Raw genomic sequence first — 16,508 nt, forward strand, 5'->3', positions numbered from 1 at the left:
TGTGCATAGTGTGGACAGCACCTGAGGTGCCATTCGCTAGCACGGTGTCTCATCGAAAAGATGGTCTCAGAGGCTTCGGTAGATTAGGAAGGAGTTTGTAGTTAGATCTGGTTGAAAATTGCCATGCGAAAGGATTTTTGGTACCGCCATTACGCGGATGTAGATATACATAAAGAAAAAGTACATCATAAGTGTGTTGTGTCTGTGCGTGTATGTGTATGCGAATCTTCTTGCGGGCGTTTCTCGTTTCCCCGGTACATCTGACGGTGCGGGGTCGATTCCTTCACCGAGTGCATTTTGCGGCCATAGTTTGTCGCTGCCAAAAAGGAGCGTGAAAAAAAAGAACCGTCCGTCGCCCTGGTGGTTGGTTAAGTCCGCCGTCCGAGCTTATTTCGCTCAGCGATTGGTGGCAGAAGCATGATGCATCGGTATCGGAAAACTAAGAACGATCAGCATCAAGCATGAGCACAAGAGATGCGAAGTGAAGATCGGAAAAGTGTAATGAACGACAAAAGCAGGAGTCGTCGGCATAATAAAGCAGCATCCATAGCAAAAAGTTGTTTTTCTGTTCAGGAAAGTGAATGCGGAAATTGGCGTTCGGTGTCGGATTCGTTTCGCTGCAGCTCGCATACACATGAAAGGTAAGGTTATATGCAGGCGAGCGCTACCCATATGATAGATAGGGGAACTTATGCATCAAGGGACTTTGAAAGCATCGTTTTAAAAGCATAGCCTACTAGATTGTGGATGCTCCTTTGTCAGCAATCAGTAGTGGTGAAAAGATTTACTTAATGTTTAGCTTGTTATCTACGAGTTCCAGCTAACATAGGGCTAATGATATGATTTTTTTATTCTATTCTTTTTAGGACACTCTGATCTAGCTGCTTTCAATCATAAATTGATCTTCATTACGAAGCACTTTACGCGAAAAGCTCCTTCGATGGCGTTTTGGTTACTATAAAGCATAGAGCCTTCATTTTCCCATCGATTTACATGTGTGCAGAACATCCAGGTCACGTTCTAATGGCTCCCGGTGACGGTCGAAAGCAATTGAACAACACGTAGAGCTGAACTAAACTATGTATAAGGATATCGAAAAGTTCCTTTCATTTTAAGAGAAACTGTATTTATCTATCTATTTATTCGTCAACCTGTTTTCATGCATGTGCAGATACTATTTAACTAGCGTGTGCAGATACTATTTAACTACTGAATAGAACCGTTAACGTACGGTAAACCATTCGTTCTAATAGTTGGTTCTACGAATGTCGGAAACATGTCCATTAGCCTATGTATAACGAACCCGTGTGGCTCACCGAAGCATTCGTCCCAAGCGACTACTAGTTCAAAGATGGACCGTGATGGACCGCAAACTAGCGAGAGCAGTAGTGAACAGATGCAAAACTCTAACAAAGCATACAGAAAAGCTGCTGCTATGGCACCGCTCCAGTCTGCCACGGTTTCGATGATGTACGGTTCGAGCAAGAGCAAAAAGTTTTACAACAGTTCGTCGAACCGCAAGAAGCAACACATAATGGAAAGCTTAAAGATGTGGAATGTTAAGATAGCGCCAAGCGGTCTGGACAAATTTGAAGACGAACTGTCAACCATACCAGCCGCAACTAGTCAGAAGAAGGAGCTGTTAGCACACTCTTTCGAGTCCACCGGTCCGCCCGTTCCTGCAAAGCTCGAACAAGACTGCGCGGTAGCCTCCGTTGGAGAGCCCACCAAATCGTCTAAGAAGAAAGCGCCAGAAGCAAATAGTCATAAATGTAAGCACGAAGACATGAAGCAGCATTCCGTAACGAAATTGGCCACATCCAAGCCGGATCGCGATATTGCTGGCAATCATAAGGAACCAACGGAAAAGAAGGTAAGTAAAAGAGTAGAGAATGAATTGTGATTTTTGTAAATTAGTTAGTTTATACACGTTTAGGAACACTTAATAAAATGCTTAATGTATTTTTGCTATCATTACCCAAAAGCATGCAAGATCTTTTGAACTCACTGCGGATGGAATTATCGTGGAAACGGATGTCCATAATCACGCATCTTCGGCTCATCTGAACGACACGTTGAAAATCACAACGACAGAAATATCTTCTTCTAAATGTGCTGGCGAGGTGACTACGAAGTCTATCGCTCCAATATCACTTCCAGAGTCACTGCCATCATCATCGTCCTTTGCGATGATGAAAGGTAGTGATCATAAACACTCACACAAATCATACGCTCGTTCATCTACCAACTCCAACAGTACTAGTTCATCAGCTGCACCGACCAGCGTTACGTACAGCAGTTTGTCCGTCGACATGCCGGCTGCTGGTAACCGGAATGGTAAAGACGCTGCGGCCACTGTGTCGGGCCAGTCACAGGTATCGGTGATGTCTCTGATGTTGCAAGGAAGTGCAAAGCATAATGAATCGCTCCGATTGGACCATTTTTCTAATAATCTGTCGTCCGCATCCTCATCATCATCTGGCCTTTCGAAAAGTATCCATCCAAATCATCATGTCGGTCAGCAACATACGTCATACATTCCTACGCTCGGAGCACAACCCACATCGAAACAACAGGCACTGATCAATCGTCCGGATCACAATCATTCGGTGCAGCCGAACACGAACACGTCTCCTCACCATTATTCATTCGATTTTCTGCGTGATGTTGGGTTAAAAATGTCCCTCACCAACGTGTCATCTGGCGGTGGAAACAATACCGCTTCCAGCGATCTTTCCATGTATCGCGGATCGTCTCAAGCGAACTATAACTTTACTCAACAATTCCAGCAACACATGATGCAGCATCATCAAAATAATCAACTGCAGCAGCAAAATCACGCCACCCGACCGTCTGCTCATCAGCAACAGCAGCTATTGCAGCTTCATCGGCTAATGCCACAACAACCGCAATACAACCGATCTCCTACTGTGTATGGTGGTGATGAATTGGCTGCACAACACTGTGCATTGAACGATCCACAAGGTTTCTCGAATTATGCTCTACTTAGTGCATCCGAGGGACATAATGCCACTAATGGTGGTAAAAATTACGAGCTTTCATCCTACGTGTACCATCAGAACGGTGGTGGTGTGGTTCACTCGCAACATCAAGCAACGCACTATAAGCAGCAACTTTTAGAGCAGCCGCAGCAACACACCGTACAGGTGCATAGTTATCATCAGAATAATAACTACCAGTATCACAATCGTAACGGCCATGGGGGAGGTAGTGGTAATCAATTAAGCTACACGCCACAAGGTTCCGGAAGGGTGATTGGTACAGTGGTCGGAAGAGAGGATGGCGGACGGAATGGGACGAATGGCAAAAAGTTTTGGAATGGCAATGGAAAAGGAAAGCATAACTCAAACCAGACAAACGGTGGCAGTAAGCAACAGTATAATAAGGTGCAAAGCATTGGCTATGGATATCGGAAAAATTATCAACATTACTACAACCATGCGGCAAACGGTGGAAATCACTACTATGAACATATCACAATTCAGCAGCAGCAACAACAGCAACAGCAGCAACAGCAGCAGCAGCAGCCACAACAACATCACCATCAGCAACAATCGCATCATCATCATCATAAGCACTGGAATCGGAATTTGGTATACTTGCGTGGACACGATAGAGGGCACGGTGTTGTCTCCTCACACGAATACACTAACGGAAACCAGCACCAAGAAGTGGAACAAACAGGAATAAATCTCCATTCCACATCATCATCAAACTCTCCGGAAGGCGCTACAGATCAAGTAGAGGATCCAAACCATCCGCATCAAATCCAAGAGAATGGCAACAATGAGCCGACGACGGCGGCTCTAGAACCGAACTCTTCCGATGCACCAGCGACGGTTATCAATGATCCCTATCGAGAGATGGAAAAGGACACGGAAAAGCTGAAAATTTCCGAATTGCACGAAGAGCGTGTGTATGGTGCGAGAAAACTCTGCAGTGTGCCACGTTCCTCATCGTCCTCCTCGGTGGTGTCGATTCCGTCGACAGAATCATCGGTATTATCGTGCAATACATCTCAGCCTGAATCTAACGCGGCCATTGGGCACGATTATGAATCGGACTCTTCCCATTCTTCCGACTATCGGGAAGGCACATTCCGCTACTCAAAATACAATGGCACGAATGATAGTAAAGCGTTTCGCTCTTCATCGTCCACTTCATCGGGTACAACGTCTTCCTCCGCATATCCGCCTTTGGGTGAGTTTGTCCCATCAGCACCATCATCTCTGCACGCCTCGACGGCAGGACTTGTTGGGGAGTTTATCGTTCGTAGCCAAAGTTTCCATGGTTCGCATCAAAATCTCACCGCGTACGGGGGCAATGTTAGCGATGGTAATCCTCCTGTCGGATCACCGAAGGGAATCCCCCGAACGGTAACGGGCACACAGTCGGTGCCGGTGTTTGGGGAACTATTTAGCAACATCAATCATTGCCAGACAAATCCCATCCAATTTGTTAACAGCCAGTCGACGGGCAATTTCGGGAGTAGCACATCCCTGGAATTGGTGCTGCAATCCGCAGCTACCAGCTCTTCAAGTTCGTCGTCTCTGTCTGCGTCATCGGTGCCGCCCAACGATTTTCAGTCGATGCAGAGCGGACATCCAAAGACACGGTACGGTGGACGTTGTTACATGTTTAAGGAATTTTTTGTTTTGCTAATTCACTCCACGTTTCTATCTTTACAGCAGTCAATCTGGGCGTACTTCACCCAACAATGCAAATGTACACTACCGATCACACCGATCGACGGTAGCGGTTTCATCCGCATCGTTTTCTAACCACAACACCGCTAAAGGCCAATTATCATCCAACAAAAATGGAACTGGACGCAAGAACACACAAGCTCTAGTGAGCTATACACATCGCTCCGTTTTGCCTGGCGATTTTCAGCCCACACCTGCAGATCGTTTCATTTTGCGTGCGAATGAAGTTGAAATGAAAATTGCACCTGATGCACTTACGAACGGCACTATGTGGGACAGCCTGTCGAGGTCCATCTGGGACCGGTTTGCTGCCGCACAGCAATCGGAGGAAAAGTATGTCCAAAAGATGGAACTGTGGCGTGATTTGTACATTTGCATCAAGAAAGGCTTTCCCAAGTATAGCCTCTATTTGGTCGGTAGTACGATCTCCGGCTTTGGTGCCGACAGTTCCGATGTGGACATGTGTCTTGTTTCGCGCAGTGGGTCCGGTTGTTTGGATCATCGCTTGGAAGCGCTGTTTAGTTTGTCGCTGGTGAAAGAATACTTCATGAACATGCCGCTGTCGAGTTTCAGTGATTTCAGCCTGATTCAGGCGAAGGTGCCGATTCTACGTTTTCAAGATAGCAAGAATGGCATTGAGGTGGATCTTAACTTCAACAATTGCGTTGGAATTAGAAATACACACCTGCTGCACTGTTATGCGCAGAGTAAGTAAAATTGGAAGAGATGGTTACCGTAGAACATTGTTACGATTTTGTTTTGTTTCTTTTATAGTGGATTGGCGCGTTAGACCACTGGTGTTGATGGTGAAGTTATGGGCTCAGCATCATAACATTAACGATGCGAAAAACATGACTATATCCAGCTACTCTCTGGTCTTGATGGTTATTCATTTCCTGCAATGTGGAACCAGCCCACCAATTTTGCCATGTTTGCACGCTATGTATCCCGAGAAGTTTATGGTAAGTTTTGTGGTAATGTCTTTAAATGGCGAAAAAATTGACCAAGCTTCTATTGGTGTATTCGTATCGTAGAAAATCAACGACATTCATAATATAGAAATGATCGAACGCATCGAACCATATCAAACGGATAACAAAGAAAGTTTGGGAGAATTGTTACTACATTTTTTGGAATACTATACAAAGTTTGAGTAAGTATGGCATCTTGTTTTATCCTTGTGGGCTCCCACACTAATAGATATTATTGTTTCTATTTCAGTTATGAGCACCATGCTATATCCGTGCGAACAAGTTCCATCATACCGGTTGAAGAATGTCGCCTGGCCAGAAGCTACAAGAATGATCCCCATCATTGGAAGCATTTGTGCATAGAAGGTGGTGTTCACGAACACTTTAAGAGAGAAAGAGAGTTTAATAATAATCCCGTACATATCTACCGTTCTCAATTCCAGAGCCGTTTGACTTCACCAACACCGCACGGTCAGTATTTGATGGGGAAGTATTCGAGCAGATAAAGTCCACCTTTGCAACATCGTGGCAGATGCTGAAGGACAACAAACATTTGAATGTTCTGTTCGGTGAACCATTGTTTACACCGGTTACATCGACACTGTCTATAACTTCGTGATCATTAGTCGTGCTCATCATAACGTTTCTCTGAAACACCCAAAGGCATCAAACATGTGATGGTGTTTCAAGCATTTGTGTTTACCGTTTTTACGATGTTAGTTCCCTGTTAAACAAAGAAATCTAAATACCAAAAAGAAAAACGAAAAGCATGAAGCTGGTTTGAAAAGACTGAATGGAGGCAAGTTACATGTCTGTCTCGGCCAGATATTCCTGGGGAAAATTGCACCGCCAACAGTAGAGCGCATTTATCAACTGCCTAGGATAAATGATCATCTTTGTCAGCACGAGGAAGCCAAGCTAACGCTGATGAAAGTATTTCGATCTAATAAGCAATTAACTCGCTGCCATTTTGAAGAAATGTACGGCTTAAGCAATACAGTAATTAACCGTGTTCGTTAACTATTATCGTTAGTATCAGAAGGCATGCGCAGTGGTTTAGGCTGATTCTAAGTATTCCTCGCTGCACGTGGAGTGGATGCACAATTATTGATTAATGAGTGAAAAGAAAAAAAGAGCTATATGCAAAGAAAGACACGAATCAAGGTGTGATGTCTGGTGTATTCCGGAAAAAAGTATCATTGAATGATCTCGCTTAGGTAAACCTTAAACCAACCTTTACGGTGCCATTAAAAATGAAGGAAAAAGCATAAAGGTACTGAAACAAAAAAAAACTCATACAAACAATATGGATAGGGTTGTTAAATGAAAAGCGATGCTCCGCCGAACGAACCCATAGGGTACGGAAGGAAGCGCAAAGGCTACTAACCGATGTTAGTGCGGACCAAAAAGCGAACCACACTTGGTTGAATAGTTAGAAACGATAAAGCAAAGATTGAATTCACAGTCCGTACGATCGTGATATGATCGCGTTTTGATGAAATGTCGATTTGTTTGGTTTTCGGACTAAAAGAAAATTGTTCGTTATTATGAAGCTTTTTCTTATCCATAAGAGTAGTCGTTTCTCCATAGAGAGTGAGAGACTTTGTTGAGGGTTAGAAACGGAACGGTAAATTCGCATCATTGCAGCAATAAACAATCGAATAATTGGGAAGGAAAGGCAAAGAATAGCAAACAATCGAAACAATCGAAACGCGCATCATCATGCATCTAAAACAACACTTTCATGAAAGTATCTGTTTTTATGGTAGTTATCTGTAAAAATAATATAAAAGACATGGCTGTGAAATCGGATATATAAGCTAGAAGAAATCGTACATTGGGCCGAGTGTGATTCGGTCCGTAGTGATCCTGCGTAACTGTTATAATGTAGGAGTGCAGAAGCAAGTTAGAAGACAAAGCGGAATAATTTATATTATATTTTTAGAGTTAATTTATCTGAAAAAGAGCAATAGTACGGTGCGGTACATGTTCGTTTAAAAAGGCTGGAAAGGGAGAAAAGCCAAACAAAAAAAAAAAAAGACAGATAAGGGATGAAATCATATCGAAGCAAGAGAGGTTCTCATTCTCAGCGTAATAATTCAGCAAAGTAATGCAAAATCTGGTGTGCTGCGCTTATGTGCTAAGAGTAGGCAAAAAAAGAAAACTGGAGGCTAACAGTTGAAAGTCGAAACCCAAAAGCCAAACAGGAGGCAATTATTCAAAAAAAAAGTGTGTGAAAACTTGCGCAAAATACTTAAACCAAGTGTACAGCAAACCGTAAGTGAATGAATGCAGAAAACAAACAAAACGTAAGACCCATTTATGAGTGGCATTTATAAGAGAACATTCAGAGAGCAAGCAAATGTGAAAGTTAAGGGAAGGTGAAATAAGATCTGAATCAAAGGTGTTGTAATGTGGAGGATCAATTTTGTAACCCTCATGTTTGGTTCTTACGATCGAAAAAAAAGCAACAAAAAACAAAATCGTAAAGAGAAAAAAAAGTATAAAGGAAAAATAATCCAAAAAGTAAATTTAATACTTTGGTCTTGAATATCTCAATGGATGACATTAGGCGTATTGTTTAAAGATGTGAAAGCGGAATGTTTCAGAGATATTTATATATTTTTTAGAGATATTTACTACGCAGTATAGGGCCACTAACCCTCAATAGAAACGGTTCGAAAATGTTTCGATTTTCCACGCACTATTCGCTCACTGTTGATGGCGTTTTAGCTGTCGGACTAGTTTTTGCTATCGGTCACGGTTTTGTCATCACTTTTACGAATCGATCGCACTTTCGCATGTTTATGCTGTAGCGCAATGACGGTTTAACATCATTACGATAATAGCAGTATGTATGAAGATATATTTTCATCATCGTTTTGCCACCCAACAACAACGGGTCACACAGGCCGATTGGATCGAATGTATGCTCCAAGGGATGCAGCGCTCTGGTTCGCGAGTTGTTATTATGCGAAAATTACGCTTCCAGGGTGCATTTTCGCATTCATAATATCAAAACTCCCGTGAACGACGACATCGTGTTGCTGTCCCAGCCTGGTCTGCGATAGGCGAATCGTTGTATTGTATTATAACGTTGTTTTCTACCGCTTTTGGAGCCATTAGCATATCCTGCTGGTTCGAATGAAGAAAACAAGTCACCATATACCGTTTGCTGTTGCCGGTGTTGTGTGGTTTAGAAATATTATTTTAGCACATTGCAAAAAGCCTTCGTGGATGGTCCCCCACACTCCCTCCCCGCCAATACTTTTTGGATTAAATACGCATTTGAGCATTTATTCGTACCCCAGTAGATCAATGGTACGCGATATAATGTCCACACGATATAGAAAAGCTATATTTATTGTGTTGCCGCATAGCATAAAGAGACACAACAAATGCCGAATCAGCTCGTAAAGATGATACCGGCTAAACTAAATGGCTTGCGAGTAAGGACAATTTGAGGAAAAACCTGCGAATGTCGTAAAAATAGACTGTGGCGGTAAAAAGTTGTTCACAGCGACGCCTACCTAACCGTCGTTAAAACTGCATCGTGGTTAATGGGCTGTGTGTGCGTGTGTGTGTGTGTTTGTAGGGTGTTTTTCCACGAAAGGAAAATGCTACCGACCACCGTGGCCGCGTGTCTAATTTGTTAGAACCACCGAATGCCGACCGAATGCGTGTTCTTGTGTGCCGAATCAATGCTTCATGATCGTCCTTTGTCTTGTATGCGGGGTTGACCATTCGAGGCAACCTCCCACCAGGTCAGGAAATCATTGGCCATGGTCCATTTTTATCGCGACCATACAGTGTGTGCGTTGGTGTTTTATTGACTTCCTTTTCTGCCGGACCAATGAAGGGAAACTTTTTGATGGTTGTTGATTCTTGTGTTTTTTGTTTTGCTCTCTTGTGATAAGTGAAATAAGCTTTCCCTTTTGTTTGGACTTGGACGTGACACTGCGAATGAACCGGAGGAGGGAGAAAAGGGGGAAAATACAACACACACTCACACATACATACACTATCGTCATCAAAGTGGCACGTTCCGCTCAAAATTGCCATTTGCAAAGTTTGAGGCTCTTCCTGTGTTGGGGGGTGCTGAGGAGTTGGTGCGGGGAACTAGCATCCCATGCTATTGATTTTATGTTTTATTGAACCGAAATGTACCATAAAAATAAATAATTTCGGGCCTGACTTGAGTTGAACCATTACCGACCCCGGGGTGGGTTTTTGCGCCCGTCCCGGCTTTGTTGCCCGAAACGTTACGCCATCTATTATCCCTTCCTTACCAATGAAGGGAAAATTCGTTAAGTCATGTCCGTACTGGAAACTTGTTCCTGGGGATGAAAATACACTCCGCGCGCAGTGAGATCGGCTGGGAGAAGGTATAATGGAAGCGAAAAACAATAACATCTTGTTATGATGATCATTTTACTTTTTTACTTGCCACACAGTAGCCACGTTTTTACGTGCGCCTCAAATGAAGAAGACAAAGCGCAGAAAAGAAGCGATGCAGATGTATCAATTGCCGCCTTCTTTGATGCAGAAGGATAACGCAAAAGTTTTTCACAAATCAACTGTGCCTTGGTACTGGTGCGGGGGGTTTTTGAAATTTTTGGCACAAGTTTCAAGTTTGGCACGTCGAACATCGGAGATATTGGTGCGGAGCGTATCGAAGGCATAACTTGTTTTCTGTAGTTAGTTTTCGTTGCAGTGCGCCGTACGCTGGTAAAGCACTAATCGCGAAGGACGAAGTGTTGTTTGCAGCATCGAAGCGTAGGATAAAGTTTGTGTAAAACAATCATCAGGTTCGACGGGCTTGAGTTTTCCAGTGTCGGAGGGAATGCCGAACGGACACGGTGGATCGTTGTTTGCTTTTTTGGTGCGGTTGGGAGGGTTTTTTTCGTTTACGTGAAAGATTGTAATTTAAAGGTGTAACAACGAAAAGTAGAAATCCATCCAAAGCTATAGATGCAGGTGGTATTGCAAAATTAAATGTTTAGCTGTCCGCGGTTGGAAACATTGTTCTGCTGAAGCTGATCCGATATTAAAGGGGATGATAGTAAGCTCAGGAAGTTTTAAAGCTTTTTAATCGCTACTTCCTGAGACACTCCAGTTCAAAATTATAAACCAAGAAGCGAAGTCGTCGTGTTTCAGGAGTGTCGAAAGGACTCTAAGCTCAATTTTTGTTTTTATTTTTAACTTTATTAAACTTAACTTCGACCAAAACACAGTTAAAATTGGTGTGCTTTTCATAATAATTTGTGTCATCGTACGTTTATGTCAATTGTTTTTTTGTGAAAATTTTCTTTTCGAAATGTGATTTAGTAACATAATAAAAAAATAAATCTTCAAAATCACCTATATTTTTCAAACCGCCAGAGTGTCCTTAAGTGCTTTACACACAATCAGCGCAATATGTAGTGTTTGTGCTTGTTCATTGAAAAAAAAACAGAAAACAAACTAGATAATCAAACTCGTTTACATTGATTGGTGGGTGGAAATGAACAATTTATTGATTGATGTCACCATTTAATCGTTGTAAGTACATCCTTTTTTTTATTCACCTCTTAACACCAATGCAATAATTTTTATTCCATTTTAAACACGATGTACACGTGGCGCGAAAGTGTTTGCCATTTTACCTGTCAAAGCAATCAGGATCAGGGTTACATTTGTGTCACAAAATTATCTCGCACTCTATTGTGTGATTCTCACATCCAGGTTAAAGCTCCCGCCTAGCAGCGCCCCATGTTGTTTATCTCATTAATCACGTTGTGTGTGTGCGCGTACACATACAACTTTCGCTACACAACGCAACACAATCATTTATGCGCCATAAAAAAAGCAGCTATCGATCACGGGCGCAGGGGGTCACTTTAGAAAGCAATCACTAGCCTAGGGATGGCAGGTTAATGGAATAATTAAGGCTTATTCGCCGAGCCAACTTGTGAACATCGGGGATTATCCCTTTTTTGTGCGATGCTCCAAATGGATGCCCAGTGGCAAACAATAAAAAAGCTCGGAATACACATTTTTTTTAATGACAAATTCAAAAGTATTTTAAAAAAGAAAAAAAGTTAAATAAATAACGACAATTAACAATTAGATAGACCTAGCATGACCCGGTAGTAGCAGCCGTATAGTTGCGGAATGCACTTGTTTGACGAATTTAATTAGATTCCAAGGATTGTCGGTTTGATCGATAACAAGTCAAACGAACCGAGTGTCGACTCTTTGCTTTTTTTTTCGTTCTTTTAAGGCCAATGTTGCTTTCGACTGTTTCCACACGAAAAACAATTATCTGCTACTAGATCCGTCCGCTCATCGTTGATCATCTGACCGAAATTCAATTTAGTCACCCGAGTCAGCCATAGTTGGGCGGCTGTTGCCTACTGCAAAAGTGACCGATGGCAATGTTGATGATTATGATGATGATCATCATCATCATCAGCATCATCAGCAGCATGAGCCTTATGACAGCGGGTGTCCGAATCAAAACAAAGGACATGCCAGGATCAGGAAACAGCGCAACAGACAAGCGGGCAGACATAGCAGTCGGATGTATATAACTGATGTCCGCACCGGAAGCCACGCGGTTTGTGTTCCGTTTTTCGCTATGTGTTCCACGGCCTTCTAAAAGAGCGGGGTGGCTGGGACGGATGGCACACGTATGATGGATTCGTCGGAAGCAATTGACTGAGGATTTATTGAATTTTATTATTATCCTCGATAAATCGTGCAGCCGGCCGTCGGGTGCAACGGTTAGGACTCGGGCACCTTATGCACCTGCCAGGTGCCTTACTCGGCACTGCCGTCCGAACGGTTCGATGTATTATATATTTAAAATCTAATTATGCTTGTTAATTGCTAAGCCCAACTGAAGCGATCCAGCGGTACCGTGGTATCGTGCCGAGCACGGGCACAAATTGAACTGGCCGCTGGTGTGCTGGCTGGGTGGGTTTGGTTCGGGTTTTTGGAGTGTTTGGTCAAAATTTGAGGAACAGTAAGATATGAATCAGCAGAAATATGAAATGAGTTTGGAGGCGCAGGCCACAACCCGCGTGCTGTCCAACAAACTGTGGATAATTGTGTTAGATTTAGGGCTGTTTGCAATGATTATTCCATTACCGGTTTGTTTCAGTCGTATTTTCGAATCCGATTCTAATGTTGACGTTGGTAATAGGAGGCCACCAAATAGAAATTGTACTGCGAGTTTTTGAATTAAATAAGCATCAATAGAGCGGAAATTGTCGCAAAAGATTTTGGAAATTTATTAATATTTATTCATTGAAAACCGTTGTGTTGTGGTGAGAAAGAATTTAGTTTCTGAGTGTTTTTGCTTTGTTTGAAATTATACACGAAGAAGCGCCATCTTACGGTTGAATAGTAAAGTTTAAATCAGGGTTTAGGATTTGCTTAGTAAATGCGTATACGTTAACTCATGGCAAGTGTTGTCAACCCAAATATCCAATGGGAACACCATTCCCTTGCCTGGTGTTTGCATTGCGTACGTTAACATTTAATGGGACCTTCGGCTCCAGCAGGCTGTGTGGGCTGAAATTATGTTAATGCCGGGTCCGCTACTGTACAGCGGCCGACTTTGGCAGAGGATTTGCCGCACAGTTTTCAAACAACCCGAACAGTTCGACAACCCGAACCTCACCGTGACGGATGAGTTTGGCTAAGGTTTAATCAATTAACTTAAACCCTGCCCTTAAGCTCCCTAATGGTCAATGAGTCTAAGGGCTTTTGCCTGTATTTTGTGCAATGGCCAAATGTCATTTTGATGCTACGTCTTGCTCGCTTTTTTAGGGAGGAAAGTTTTAACCTGGTTTTAAGTTTTATGCGTATCGCTACATGTCTATTGGTTGGGATATGTTGAATAAACTATTACTTCAAGAATCGGCTAGGACTCTATGACTGTTTAAGGACAAGTTTTCTAAATTGTTTGAAATATATACAACACTTTCTGAAATTTCAAATCAATCGATGAATCCTTTAGGAAAAGTCATTCATGAATATTTGAGAATTCTTCAATATTTAAGGATTTATTTGTGGCTATTGGATTTACTATTTTGGGTTGTCCTTCCAAACTGTACACATTAATGAAGGGGTTTATTGGAAACACAAATAAATTTTAAGCTACTCATAAAGCTCTTCAATTATTCTTCCACTTATTCAGCGCGACTCCGCAATTGTACTTAAAATTCCTAAATTTTGAAAGTATCATGAATCATTTAAAAAAATCGCGAATCTCCATAATAGAGTTTCAGAGTCATTCCTTCGGTTCAAATATTAATTCACATTCATGATTCTTAATCAGACTCACCCAACACTAACTGTAATGCAAGTTTGTTACTTTCTATGTAGAAAATCTAGTGCAACGATCTAGTAATTTACCAACGTCCAGGCTTAAAAACTTCGTCTGGCCCACTGCCGCTTGTGGGTATCATTGATTAGACTACAATAAGGCTTACTGGCGCCTTTCGAATTTACCTCCACGGTGAAGCTAAATGATTGCCTGGGATTTTTTAATTGCTGATCGTTGTCAACCAAGACCACCCTGCCCAGTAGTGGCACAAGGTTTAGCTTGCACAGCGACATGCCAACGATGCCTTGTCTAATTCTGAGCTAAAAGCAGTTGGACATCCAACCACTGCACAGCACAAATCCGACCGATAACACACCGAACGGTGGACACTAGCTAAAGCTGCTGAAGAACATCGATTATAGTGCTCTATTAATTTTGGAATCGTAACAAATGGATTTAGTTACTAATGCAATGCCAAATGACCGTCCGCGGACGGTTCGCTTCGTTATCCCGGGGTGCAAGAAGTTTATCAGCGGTACATTGCAAAGCTTTTTAGTGCACACTGCTGATAGTCGATTACCATTTATTGTTCCATTCCAGGCTACGTGTGGGAAGCGCAATAGTCCTTTCGACCGTAAGCTCAGCAGAACGGTTCACGTCTGGCCAACCAACAAAACCACCGATGGTTTCCAGCGTGGTTCTTGTCTAAACGTACCATCTGCGTAGAATCTTTTTTTGCTGGAGTTTTAGAAATGTAGCATCCGTTGCCCCATTTTGGGAAAGGACTATCTCGTGTAGGTGACGGTTGTAGTGGACGGTTCATAGTATTATGATGTATAACTTCCCAACACATGACACCTAACCGTGTGATGATCGATTCCGTACTCTCTGGTCTTTTGATGTTTTTTTAGAACACAAAGCAAAAAGTTTGGTGCAAAACTGAATTGCAAAGAGGATTAGTTCTTTTATTGAGATATGGAAAACTTTTGATGTTTCTTTATAGTTGTTTGAAACAAATTTAACGATGTCTAGACACGAGGGAATATATTTCTAGAGAAATAAACTAAACGTATTTTCAACTCATTCTTTACATTGATACGAATGTAAGATAGGAATGTTGCGTTTCTCAGTTATTAGTAGCATTGCTTATTAACAGTTACATTTTCTAAAGAGAACCAGCAAACAAGTTTCAGTTGCTGATTGTTGGGACATTTCTTTTTTTTTTGGGGGGAAACGCAAAAGCGTTTGCAATTCTATCGTGCGCCATATCGAATAGCAGACGAGTGCACTGTTATGCATGAAAAATACAATAAAAAAAGTAGTATGCACTTTTCGCATAGTGCAAATGCATTGAAATGCACAGATCGGAAAAAGATTTCGTCCGTCAGATGGGGTTTTTGGATGGTTGGAATTGGAGCAGATCCAATCGAACAGACAGCATCGAGCAAACATTGTTGTGATTAGAGTTCGAATTTTCGTGCAAAGTGCTTTAGGGTTCTAGAGGTGTCGAGTGGAGAAGAGTAGAGTGAGAGGAGGAGAGAGAAAGAGGGGGAGAAATATGTAACTCTGCTAGCTCGTATTTGGTGTCCCCCGAGCTAGCGTGAAACGATCAAAAAACATGCAAGATTCGTTGTGATGTTACGAGTGGATTCCAGCGACACAGTCGGCATTACGTAGTATATCCCGTGTATATCCTGTTACATTCTTTCCTCTTTTGTCGTACGTATGGAGCTTCATGCTCCAATTGGTAACCAACACCGGAAGCTGGGGCCGGGATCGCACCTTTTGGAAAATGTCTCCACTGCAAATGTAACGTATTCCAACACTGGACGGAAATCGACAGACCGTTCGCGTACGTTGCCGGGTACGTTGCTTTCGTTTGCCGTTGAGAACTAAAAAATGAAGCTATTTTCCACGATTTGTCGTTGTGTTGCTTCTGTGGTTCCGTCTGTTCCGTTCCTAAACGCATTTCGATGGAAGTGTGCGAATAAAACACGACATTCGTAAACGTTTCTGAGTTGAATCAGCCGGTAAACTGTTTTGGACGTGGGAAATTCTTTTACAGAGCAAATATCAATTTCTCGCCGATTTGTTGATGTTTTTTTGTCGTATTCTCAATGAATGCTTGTATGGTCTATGATACTTTTAACACTTCCTGCGAGAGGAGACAAAACGATGGGAGACAAAAAAAAACTTTTCAATGTTTTACACAATGCAGAATCACATAATGTATTAATTTATTATGAAATTTTCAAAACGGGTCTCGGGTACGATGGTCAATTTCCAGAAATCAAAAGGCGTTTAGTTGGGACGGTTGACGTTAGCATCGTTTCTCATCGATAAGGACCATTTAAGAAGCTGGGTTTGCCTTTAACTGAGACGATGTTGACGGCCAGGAGTAAATGGCAGTAGCGCGGGCAAGTTTGAAATCTATAGTTTGAATTGATGTTTATATGCTCTGTCTTTAAGTATAATTGTAGGGTGAAAATCACGCCA

The 16,508-nt window shown here is 42.2% G+C and overlaps 1 protein-coding gene across 1 annotated transcript; it reads left to right on the forward strand.

The window, feature by feature from the left end:
- Nucleotides 1-47: 47 nt before the first annotated feature.
- LOC125765895 (poly(A) RNA polymerase gld-2 homolog B) lies at nucleotides 48-8,229 on the forward strand. Its single transcript, XM_049431396.1, has 8 exons — nucleotides 48-641; nucleotides 867-1,873; nucleotides 1,986-4,636; nucleotides 4,710-5,434; nucleotides 5,502-5,689; nucleotides 5,762-5,880; nucleotides 5,949-6,064; nucleotides 6,142-8,229. The coding sequence occupies exons 2-8, from the start codon at nucleotides 1,277-1,279 to the stop codon at nucleotides 6,315-6,317; spliced, it is 4,572 nt and encodes a 1,523-aa protein (XP_049287353.1). The 5' UTR covers nucleotides 48-641; nucleotides 867-1,276; the 3' UTR covers nucleotides 6,318-8,229.
- The last annotated feature ends 8,279 nt before the right edge of the window (nucleotides 8,230-16,508 follow it).

The sequence above is a fragment of the Anopheles funestus genome, chromosome 2RL, assembly GCF_943734845.2.
Source record: "Anopheles funestus chromosome 2RL, idAnoFuneDA-416_04, whole genome shotgun sequence".
Taxonomy (NCBI): domain Eukaryota; kingdom Metazoa; phylum Arthropoda; class Insecta; order Diptera; family Culicidae; genus Anopheles; species Anopheles funestus.

Bases quoted from the DNA above. Each gene is read 5' to 3' on its own strand.
- LOC125765895 (XM_049431396.1), top strand. From the start codon at position 1,277: ATGTCCATTAGCCTATGTATAACGAACCCGTGTGGCTCACCGAAGCAT. The intron at 4,637-4,709 runs GTACGGTGGACG...CTATCTTTACAG, and splicing joins AGCGGACATCCAAAGACACG to CAGTCAATCTGGGCGTACTT. The intron at 5,690-5,761 runs GTAAGTTTTGTG...TTCGTATCGTAG, and splicing joins TGTATCCCGAGAAGTTTATG to AAAATCAACGACATTCATAA.